General features: G+C 38.6%; 1 protein-coding gene across 3 annotated transcripts in view; it reads right to left on the bottom strand.

The window, feature by feature from the left end:
• Window positions 1–682: 682 nt before the first annotated feature.
• The window catches only part of LOC124789851 (equilibrative nucleoside transporter 1), a 96,030-nt gene continuing 84,234 nt past the window's right edge, over window positions 683–12,478 (bottom strand). For all 3 annotated transcript variants that reach the window (XM_047257358.1, XM_047257360.1, XM_047257359.1), the window contains one exon: window positions 683–1,566. In XM_047257358.1, coding sequence (XP_047113314.1) covers window positions 1,434–1,566 — 133 coding nt within the window. In that variant the 3' untranslated portion in view covers window positions 683–1,433. The remainder of the gene's footprint in view (window positions 1,567–12,478) is intronic.

The raw sequence follows: 12,478 nt of genomic DNA, 5'->3' as shown, positions 1-12,478 counted from the left end.
CTGCAGATTTCCTATATTTCACAACAATAATGTTTTGCTGCATCTTTATGTTATAACTGTATTTATATTTGACTATGATACATGCCTGATAATGTTTGGCATTGTATGTCTAAATATTTTTGTGATATTAATATAATAGAGGGAAACATTCCACGTGGGAAAAATTTATCAAAAAACAAAGATGATGTGACTTACCAAACGAAAGCGCTGGCAGGTCGAAAGACACACAAACAAACACAAACATGCACACAAAATTCAAGCTTTCGCAACAAACTGTTGCCTCATCAGGAAAGAGGGAAGGAAAGGGAAAGACGAAAGGATGTGGGTTTTAAGGGAGAGGGTAAGGAGTCATTCCAATCCCGGGAGCAGAAAGACTTACCTTAGGGGGGAAAAAGGACGGGTATACACTCGCGCACACACACACATATCCATCCACACATATACAGACACAAGCAGACATATTTGGTCTTTAAATATGTCTGCTTGTGTCTGTATATGTGTGGATGGATATGTGTGTGTGTGTGCGTGTGTGCGAGTGTATACCCGTCCTTTTTTCCCCCTAAGGTAAGTCTTTCCGCTCCCGGGATCGGAATGACTCCTTACCCTCTCCCTTAAAACCCACATCCTTTCGTCTTTCCCTCTCCTTCCCTCTTTCCTGATGAGGCAACAGTTTGTTGCGAAAGCTTGAATTTTGTGTGCATGTTTGTGTTTGTTTGTGTGTCTTTCGACCTGCCAGCGCTTTCGTATGGTAAGTCACATCATCTTTGTTTTTTGATAAATATTCTTGTGATATACTCAATGTACAAAGTGAAATTCTTAATATTGCTTTAGTTTTCTTTATGTTGCAGTTTCAATAAAAAGATATCTAAACCACAATATGATAAAGATTTATATATTTTGTTATGGCTGAAAGAGAAAATGAAAGAAAGACACAGAAATAGAGATAGATATGAATCGAAAGCGTATCAGAGAGAGCATTGTACTTCATGAAAAAATATAAAAATGTGAACAACATACTGAAGATTATATACAAAGTATGATTGTTTTTCTCTTTGTATGTTGAACTTTGGTAAATTTGTTAAACAACAAATGATAATTGACAATAAATCTAATCCCAAATTATTAACTAGAAAATGCACAAAAAGACAATATTTTTAAGTCCAATGTGTCTAATCAGACTGAACACAATTTGAAAGTCAGTGCTGCAGTGTCACAGTGGACTAAAAACTGCCTTGAAACACTTTCTTTTAATATTAAGATCATACCCTGATTGGTTGGATATACAAAATTGGATAAAATTAACAAAAATTTATAAAATCAAAATAAGCACATCACAGAAAATCACACAGTAAAACAGACATTAGTTTGATTTTTATTTCAAAATAATAATGTCTCACAATTTAAATTCTTGGCAGTATTAAAGTAATAAATATTCATAAGTTCCAAGGAACTCCAACAACAAACTCTGGTAAGGCAAGTGTAAAAGTGATACCAGAGAAAATTCCAGTTATCAGCACAGCTGCACCAAACATGCCAGCTGTTGACGCATACTGTGGCTCCACACACCTGCAAACAAAAGAATTACTGTTCTCTTCATGTCAAATAAAGTTAACCTCAACTATAAAAAGTACATACGTGGCAATGATGGTAAAATGTGCTGAAACAAGGCAGCTCGTAAGTAGCCTTTATCAGCCCTCATCACTTTCTTTTTGCTGAGAAATTACAAAAGAATAAGAAACACAGATAACTTGGTCACGCTGTCCAACACAATGTTCCAGAATGGATCACTGGTCTCTCTAGGCAAACACTGTTCTTGGTCAGGTTTTGAATTTTACTAGACTGATTTCCTAATCAAAATATATTCAAACTATATTACATTTAAATGAGTCGGCTATTTGGAAAAAGAGTGGAGTGCAGTTTATGCAAACCTTGAAGGCAACTTTGTAGCTGTTACTGCAAGGGTTACAGACAGTAAAGTAAAATATGACTGAACATGAATAGTCCACTGATATTAAGTCTTTCCTATGGAATTCCTCAACAAAAGAAAAAAATATAAAAATATCTTACATCTTTGGTAAAGCAATCAATTATATATATTTAACTCTTTCACTGTTCCTAATGTTAACTACTTTTGATCACATGTTACTCCTTAGCACAACAGAGATAAACTCTTAGTTACTATCTGCTGTCACAGTAGTGAAATGTGATATGCTACCCACACATTTGTGCAACATTTGAGAATATTATTTATTCCCCACCCACTTTTTATAAGGGGAAGGGCACGGGCAGGTTTTGTGGATTAGATTTAGCTTATGCTTTTCAGTTTCCTGCTTTTCCGCTCCCAAAACCTTTTCAGACGTCTAACATTCCTCTTCAGGTCAGTAAAAGTCCTCAGCTGTTTCTTGGGTTTTTTGAACTCTTTTTTTCGTATCAATTTATTACTCTTCTGTGTGCATTTGTCTATCATGTCTTCTCTATGGTGAGACCTGGTTCTTCTAAGACTTTTGTAACTTCTTACATCCATGTTGTAGAGCTTTTGCACTTCCAGATTATTCTGGGCAATCTGCCATCACTCATTCACAGATCTGCCCAGCAAATTTCAGCCATTTTTCCTTCATTATAACAGTCAATTCTTTGGTATGTGTGTGTGTGTGCAGAACATGATTTCTCCTTTTCTTCTAAATGTCACATTCCTTTCCAGAACCCTGTATATTTCTTAGTATTTTCCACTTTGTTTTTCATATCTCCTCAGTTTTTATTTTACCATTGTGCGTTAAATATCTGTATACATGGCACTGTTCCCTCCACGTTTGGATAATATTTTTCTACCATCCTGTCTCGCTCCTGTCTTTATCTCAAAAGCCTCTGAAACTTCTCTCTGGAATCATATTTTAGTGTAGTCTTAAGTGTTTTTAAATATCTCTTTGGTCAGTTTTCTGGTCTTGTGGCCTTTAAGAACTTTCTCTCAGAACCATACAATTTATCAACCCTTTCAATGGTTAAGACTTTTTGTACACTAGCGTAGAACTTCCCGGCACTTCATGTGCAGCAGCATGTTGTTGTTGTTGTTGTTGTTGTTGTTGTTGTTGTTGTTGTTGTTGTGGTCTTCAGTCCTGAGACGGGTTTGATGCAGCTCTCCATGCTACTCTATCCTGTGCAAGCTTTTTCATCTCCCAGTACCTACTGCAACCTACATCCTTCTGAATCTGCTTAGTGTATTCATCTCTTGGTCTCCCTCTACGATTTTTACCCTCCACGCTGCCCTCCAATACTAAATTGGTGATCCCTTGATGCCTCAGAACATGTCCTACCAACCGATCCCTTCTTCTGGTCAAGTTGTGCCACAAACTTCTCTTCTCCCCAATTCTATTCAATACTTCCTCATTAGTTATGTGATCTACCCATCTAATCTTCAGCATTCTTCTGTAGCACCACATTTCAAAAGCTTCTATTCTCTTCTTGTCCAAACTATTTATCGTCCATGTTTCACTTCCATACATGGCTACACTCCATACGAATACTTTCAGAAATGACTTCCTGACACTTAAATCTATACTCGATGTTAACAAATTTCTCTTCTTCAGAAACGCTTTCCTTGCCATTGCCAGCCTACATTTTATATCCTCTCTACTTCGACCATCATCAGTTATTTTGCTCCCCAAATAGCAGAACTCCTTCACTACTTTAAGTGCCTCATTTCCTAATCTAATTCCCTCAGCATCACCCGACTTAATTAGACTACATTCCATTATCCTTGTTTTGCTTTTGTTGATGTTCATCTTATATCCTCCTTTCAAGACACTGTCCATTCCATTCAATTGCTCTTCCAAGTCCTTTGCTGTCTCTGACAGAATTACAATGTCATCGGCGAACCTCAAAGTTTTTATTTCTTCTCCATGAATTTTAATACCTACGCTGCAAATATTTGTATTACAAAAGTATATATTTGAATTCCACCAAACACAGCACGTTAGTTTCCGAAGCACTAAAATCGAGATTGCGATGTGCTTTAGTAAGCCAATCATAGCTGATGTCACGTGATCTCGCCAGCTGCTGACAGCAGATATTCAGAGGATAGGACATGTGACGTAGTCCGCCAATAGCAACCAACATCACTGTTCAGTAGCGCGAACACACAAACAGGAAACGTTGATGGTTTAAATTAATATGCATAGTGTAGCTACAAGAAAAGCTAAGCTTTCACGTACAATATTGGTCTTTTTTGCACGTGTTACACTTTAATATACATCACATGAATGTACCAGCAAAATTTTAAATAATACATAAACATCTGGGCCTGAAATTCTTCTAAGCTGTTGGCCCTCAGTGTGTTAAGCTTTAAACGAGAACCAATCACTCTGTGATTCAAGAAATTCAAAGCACATTCGCACATGTAACATAATTCTTGTTGCGTAAAATGAAATTTACTTTGAACGTAACACTTTTCAACCACCATTCGCAATATTTCACCGCGACCTGTTAGAATTCGTTTCAGCAGTTGTCATTACTGCACATGCGCAGCTACGATGATGTAGGAAGCCTATATGTTTGTACCTGTATAGCATTAAGAGATCTTACATTACGTTGTAAACCAAACAGAACATTAGAGGGTACTCCAAGAGCATCGGAATTTTGTAAACCAAACTAAAATCCATAATTTGGGTGAAAGTGGATATTCGTATGTCCACATTCACAAAGAAGTAGGACCCAACCAGCTATTAAGCTTTTCAGCGTGGTTTTTGGGCTGCAGTACTGTATTATCTCATGTTTGGTTCTTTATTATGGAATAACGCCATATGTACCAGGAAATAAAAATGGGCACTTGTATTTCGGCAAACAGTTGACACTAGCCAATACTGTGAAGTGGCACACTTTGTTTCAAATAAATTGACTGCCCTGCAGAAAAGATTAATAAAAGCAAAATTTCTTTAGCAAATCAACAAAAATAACTTCAGTGTTCTGCAAGGCAATTAATGATTGACTGTTAAAAACCTGGAAATAAAATAAATCTAGGAAACTAAAACTAATAACATACAGGGTGATTCAAAAAGAATACCACAACTTTAGGAATTAAAACTCTGCAACGACAAAAGGCAGAGCTAAGCACTATCTGTCGGCGAATTAAGGGAGCTATAAAGTTTCATTTAGTTGTACATTTGTTCGCTTGAGGCACTGTTGACTAGGCGTCAGCGTCAGTTGATGCTAAGATGGCGACCGCTCAACAGAAAGCTTTTTGTGTTATTGAGTACGGCAGAAGTGAATCGACGACAGTTGTTCAGCGTGCATTTCGAACGAAGTATGGTGTTAAACCTCCTGATAGGTGGTGTATTAAATGTTGGTATAAACAGTTTACAGAGAATGGGTGTTTGTGCAAAGGGAAAAGTTCTGGACGGCCGAGCAGCCCGTGACAGAGCACTTCATCACTGGCCTCCAAGAAGCCCTGATCTTACCCCCTGCGATTTTTCTTATGGGGGTATGTTAAGGATATGGTGTTTCGGCCACCTCTCCCAGCCACCATTGATGATTTGAAACGAGAAATAACAGCAGCTATCCAAACTGTTACACCTGATATGCTACAGAGAGTGTGGAACGAGTTGTGGGTTGATATTGCTCGAGTGTCTGGAGGGGGCCATATTGAACATCTCTGAACTTGATTTTGAGTGAAAAAAAACCTTTTAAATACTCTTTGTAATGATGTATAACAGAAGGTTATATTATGTTTCTTTCATTAAATACACATTTTTAAAGTTGTGGTATTCTTTTTGAATCACCCTGTATTTTAGCCTTCCATAAGTATGTGAACGTATTTTAATTCACTTGCTAGCTCTCGTCCACAGAAATTCGTTTTGTTTTTATTTGATATGAGAGTTGTAAACAATGAATAAAAAGCAAAATCACTAAACCTAAACATGGATCACATGGAGACTTCCATCTTCTCCACTGCAACTTAGACTCCTCTGCGCATGCGTGAATCTGACTGCTTTTGCTCGCCAGAAGAATTTTTCTGGCTAGTGTCTGACTGCTGGTTGCTATTTCTGCATGCTCATTTTTGCTATTGCTGATACAGCTAACAGCCATACTTCCAGTAGCCATACGCGGGAGCAGGTTCTGCTCATACGTGACTCAACCGTGCACGCACATGAGCCCGTTGGCAACTGCTCAAGTGACATCACGATCATCAGAAGCAGTTTGTTGTTATGAAGTAGTGCATAGTCTTTGTCCTAAAGCCTTTGACACATTTTGGTGTGAGCAGATGCTTGTTTGTGCACTGTGTTTTGTTGTTGGATATGGTGCATTTCCTTTGCAACTTGAGTTTATTTTTGTTTTCTTTCCCTCGTTTATGTTTTATTGCTGTAGTATTATTCTGCAGAAGTGGGCTAAAGTAAAATTCTTTGTTAGCATATCAGTTCTTAGCAGTCAACATTACAAAAATTTATCTGACAACTAAAACAATGAAAAAGTCCCAGAATTCTAAAAAATTCCTGGGTTTGTCCCGGTTTCCCGCTGGATGAAAAAATTCCTGAGTTTTTCCCGGATTTCCTGGTTGTCCTGCGGCATATACACAGCGAAATAAATAATATGTTAGAAAAAAAAGTACAGACGAGAAGATCTTTACTATCCTCAAAGAGGATGACTTTGGTATTTCTTCTGATTGTAAAGTTAATTTAATGTTAGATGACCCACCCCCCAGCTTAAACGATTGTTGAGAGGACCGGAAGTGAAGCTGTAGTTGTGAAGTGTACAAGTATGATTAATGCTGCACCATCAAAAACTTCATGCAAACTGCAAATATTACTTACACAAAGTTACAAACAGCTAATGGAGGATATCCCCTATCTAGGTCGTAAGTACTAATATCGCAGAAACCCTCTACAGTAGGCTAAGAATGGAAGGTAAATCTTTTGCAGGTAGACCTCCAATGTCTACAATGAATGACAATGTGGAAAGAGTGAAGTGTCTTGTGGGGTAAGATCACGGATTGGTGGCACGAATGATCAGTATTAACTTAATTTTGAATGTGTTAAGATACCATGACTTATTAAGAAAAGATTTGTACTACGAAAATTGTGAAAAAAAAATGTTCCAAAGAGCTGCAAAACTGAACAGAAGAGCAATCAGAAGGACAAATGTATTGATCATCTCGGCAGGCATCAAATGGAATCAAAATTTTCCAGTCACATTATCATAAGTAACCAATGATGGACCTCCAAATACGATCCCTAGACAAAATGCTGAAGTCAGGAGTGGCACACTGCAAACTATCCACATTCCAAGAACTTGAAAATGACCAAATTCAAAATCAAATGAATGCTTGTTTGCTTTTTTATAGCTGGTGGACCAACACAGTACTTGTGCCTCCAGAACAAACAGGCAATCACACTTTTTATCAGGAAGTCTTATAAAAACTCAGCGGAAGTACAACACACATGTTACCAGGCATTACATGCACTTGGATGCTGCTCCATAACAATGCACACTGTTATATGGCAATCTCCATCAATGGATTTTTGCCAAGGAACTGCATTCCTATGCTATGCTTCTTCTCCTACAACCCCCCCCCCCCCCTCTCCCATCCTTCCCCACCTGCTTGGCCCTTACTTAACAGACCTCAGTCTTCCCTTGGCTCAAAAACCACTAGAAATGGCTTACTGTTATAGTGAACAAAGAAGAGCAGACACACATACAAAAGTTACAAGTGCAAATCCTACATAAATATTTAGTCTATTTTAATTCTGTTAAATCACTTACACCCCATGCCTCCAAATGCAGGAATGGAGTAGCATTGCCAGTGCAGGAATGTAGCAGTACTGCCACTGCAGTGATGTAGAATTATCAAAACTGCCATTTTACTTGCAAAAAGGAAATTTGCATTTGCAACTGTCTATGCAAAAACAAAGATGCCCTTCCACTTGCTAGAAAATATCATCTCATAACAAATATAAACAATTACTGGCTTTCCTTTGTCTTGTTTGAACGTACAAAGTGAGGGTGATATATACATGCAAAGCTGGGGCCTGCTGTGAATGAGTACAGATATAAGGTTTCATTCACTTCAGCCAAACACAAAGATGGCACACATTCTCACACACATCTGACTCTCAGACATCAGTTTTGTATTAGACAAAAATTCAAATAAGATGACATCCATTTAACCTGATCAAGAGGCAGTGCACCACTTGCCAGAATGTATCAGTGAGTTTGCTGAGACACAGTGTTGAAGTCAGTACTGAGCATAGTATGACACTCGTTCACAATATGTTGGTCAATAAACTGTATTGTCCTTGTTGGAGAAAACACAACTGGGAATTAACTAGGAAAATCTTCAGAATCTCTGGACGAAGAATCACAACAGGAAAGGGAGTAGAATAAACAATGACAATGTGGCAATGGGTAAGATTTGAAAATCTGAGTAATTATGTGTGGAACAGACGGCAGCCTGTCAAAAGACAGATGGAAAGGGTACACAGACTAACATACATCATGCAAAACTGACAGCACGAAAGAGATAGGTTACTGTAAGCAGATGGTTGAGACATCCCTTGAAGGCAAAAATAAAAGCAGCAGAGTGTACCACATCAGTGGTAAAAGCACTTTAATCACCTGCCATATCAGACAAGTATATCTGATGACTAGCAATCATTGTTAATGTTTCTTATATTGGCATGGTAATAACTAAACTTCCACTAAGGACAAATGTAAACAGACAATCTACACTGTTAGCAAACAGTACTCTACAGCAGCACATGTTCCACAGTACAAAAGGCACCACTTCACAATCCATTTAAGTACTCAGATAATCGGATTCTTTCTCCCAGCAACAAATTGGCACAATTTAATCATATCCTTCACCAGGGATTTGGCAACATATCATCGTGCCCCAGAAATGAGAAACGTTTTACCCACAACCCTTCCCTTATCTCCAAAACTGGTATTCTGCTATCCACACAGCCTATGAAATAACCTGATCTAATCCAAATCCCTTGCCACATGGATCGTATCTCCACGAAAGAGCCAGATGCAAGCCCTGTCCTATGTACCCACCCCACACATCGCGTTCCAGTTACATCACAAGCATATCCTATCCTGTCAGAGGCAGGAACACTTGTGAAAGCAATTATATAACAGCTTTCTATGTGGGTAAGAACCATAATCAACTGTCCGCATGAATGAATAGCCACTGTCAAACTGTATCAGATCCTGTGGCAGAACACTGCTCGGCTTCAATGGCTGTTTCCCAACTTGTGCCATCATCTGATTCTCCCCTCTCCCTGCCAATACCAGCTTCTCTTCTTTGAAGAAAGGAATTTTCAATACATCCTTCGATCTCCTCTCCTCCCTTCCTCTATCTTCCCTTACTGTGCATAATTCCACACTGTGTGCAACTCACAATTCTGCCAGAGAGGTCTCACTGATGGCATATTCTCATCCCGGGTGTCTGCTGCCTCTTCCCTCTAGCTGTATGCTACCCTTCCCTATGACTTTCAGTCCCATTTCAGCCTTCTTTCTCCTCCTCCTCCTCCTCCTCCTCCTCCTCCTCCCCCCCCCCCCCCCCCACCAACCTCATCCAATACAATACATTACACGGGTTGATCTGCAGTGCCAGTGCAAAGTAGTCAGTTGGGACAATGTAGCTGCGCAGGTATACATATGTGTACTCTAAAGCTATGACGGAGAATTTGTCCAAAAGCTAGCAACATTCAGTTTCGTTTATCTTTCTACAGATGACTCAATGCTTCAACTATTCAGTATGTTATCACCTTCACTCCCTAAATGATTTATATTGCACCAATGACTTTCCATTATCATTTAAATTAATAACAAATAAATACATGCAGTTGTCGGTAACATGAAAAAATATCTTCTCTGAGAAAGTATACTAAAAACATATATCGCTGTAAAAATCAGTCATTCTCACTCACTCAGAAAAAGGGTTTTAGTCTTCTGCCTTAAAAAAAAAAAAAAAAAAAACTGCCACACATCTGACCTTTGTTTTGACAGCTTTACATATAATTTATTTTCCACTCACTTTCTTTTGTCAAATGACCATCTCCAAATAAGAGAGATAGTGCTGTTGTTAAGGCAATGGGCTGACATTCACCCAATTTGGCCACTAGTTTATCCAAGAACCTGCTTAAGGCAAATGTTGGGACATTTCTTCTAAAAAGGGCTCTTCTAACTTCCTTCCTTATCCTTCCCAAATGCAAGTTTGAGCTTCACATCTAATGACATCATTTTCAATAGGACATCAAAACTCTAAATCTTCTGCTCCTTCCTTCTCTCATCCCCATCTACAATAGTACAGGAAATATACGCCTGGAGTGCACTAATAGAAAACTCTGCACCTGCTGGCCAGCTAAAATTTGATATAATGACTAGTTCCTCAGACTGGTCTCCATTTTCCTCATTGCATCCTACAGTAAAACCGAAGATAGTACATTAGGCAGAAAATACAGCTAAATCATGTTAACTATACCCACTAACTAGCTCTACAAAGGTATATGGGATATGTCTATCGTCTTAAGAGAGTTAGCTTTATCAGCCACAGTTTGTTATCCAATGTTTTCAACAACTCTTTGTCTTATACATGTGTAGCAGACTAAAATAATGGCACTACAGCCAACAAAGAGACAACATACTGAGTAACCTAATCATTCCCTTGGGTATGGTGCCCGTTGATTTATTAGTTCAAATTTCCAACACCCAGCAGAATTCCACATACTTCCTATGCTTTTGAAGTGGAAAATGAGCATTCTAGAAACGCTGGTTACAAGTGCTGGAGGGTCTGCGCAGCATTCAGAGAACCCAAATAAATGAGGAATTTCAAAATCTGGTTGTACGCCATCTACTTTATAGCCCTGATAATCACAGAGTTTTCTGAACAGACCAAATTCATAGGGGAGAGAGACCATGGGAACGCAGCTGAGGAAAATGACACAGCAGCTGAGCTTATCCCCTGCTTGGATCCTACAGTAAATACTACTGTAAGATCCTCTGAGGCCTTCAGACCAAATAAGTGCCCTCAAGGTATACTACATCCAGGGTTTTTAAATAGGATGGGTCAGCTGACTGATAAACTGTGCAACCAAAATCTGAACATTAATGAACAAAGCTTTTGTAAAATTAAAGTAAGCTGAACATTTGTGTGTGAGACATATGTACTGTGACAAAGGAATGATAAACTGATGAGCACTTCCCTTCTTACCTTGGACCTTTCACTGCTCTTTTCTGTCAAAAATAAAACCACAGTACAATGGCATCAGAAGGCATCAAATGTGATTCTAAGAGACAAATACAGACAGACCTGACCTCTACTAAGACCTTTGTTTGCCCTGTACAATTTCTGATGCCATCCAGATTCCACAGTAACATCTTAATCATCGACTGGTGACAAAACTGCAAGGACGGACTGGACAGAAACTCAAACTTAGACCTTGTCTTTCAGGAGGAATACATTACTGATCAAATTATTCAGACAAAACTAATAAACTGGCCTCATGGACTCAGTTCTGCCATTGCTAATCTCCTGCTTTCCAAATTTAACAAACACCCTCCTGTATACCTTTTGGAATACCACTCCTGGTGAAATGGATATTGCAGAGAAATGGCTTAGCCACAGCTGGGTGATTTTTTTTCCAAAATGAAATGTTCACTCTTTGATGGCATGTTCACCAGTTTGATACATCCTGATGGATTTAAACTTTATACTGGACCAGCACCTGAACCAAGATACGTACGAGCTGAATGGATGCTATGACGATGGCTCATGTCTGAATTGCTTAGTGATTATGAGCACTGCCCATGAAAAAATGGGTGCTAATTTTGAAACCTGTCCAATTTTGGACTGTCAAAACTACCCTCTAATTATGAAAGTGTGTACCAAAAAGAAACAAATATACATGGCAGATAGTCCTGAGTTCTTGAGCACAACTAAATTGTTAAAACAATACAACATACTTTGGATAATGTCATCATAATCAGTATATAGAAAGGTAACTGTTCTCAAAACTTTCTGTTCTGCGTTTTTCATTTATGCTATATACCTGCTCTTTATCTGCTTTTAGATTCTAGTAGTTATTTGGATATTTATGAAACAGTTAATACCTATGATTCATTAGAATGGAGAATTATTTAAGGAGAATTATTATTTTCTACAACATAAGTAGGGGTTTTTTCAATACTAAGATGTTCAGATAATTGGTTCAAATGGCTCTGAGCACTATGGGACTCAACTGCTATGGTCATAAGTCCCCTAGAACTTAGAACTACTTAAACCTAACTAACCTAAGGACAGCACACAACACCCAGCCATCACGAGGCAGGGAAAATCCCTGACCCCGCCGGGAATCGAACCCGGGAACCCGGGCGTGGGAAGCGAGAACGAGATGCGGGCTGTTCAGATAATTCATAGACTTTGCTGTTTACCTATTTGCTCCATTATTCTTCTTGGACCCGTACATCAGGAGACAAAACACAATAC

Source organism: Schistocerca piceifrons, chromosome 3, assembly GCF_021461385.2.
Source record: "Schistocerca piceifrons isolate TAMUIC-IGC-003096 chromosome 3, iqSchPice1.1, whole genome shotgun sequence".
In the NCBI taxonomy this organism is placed as follows: Eukaryota; Metazoa; Arthropoda; class Insecta; order Orthoptera; family Acrididae; genus Schistocerca; species Schistocerca piceifrons.
The sequence above is the reverse complement of the archived record's forward strand: the minus strand, read 5'-3'. Positions and strand labels throughout refer to the sequence as shown.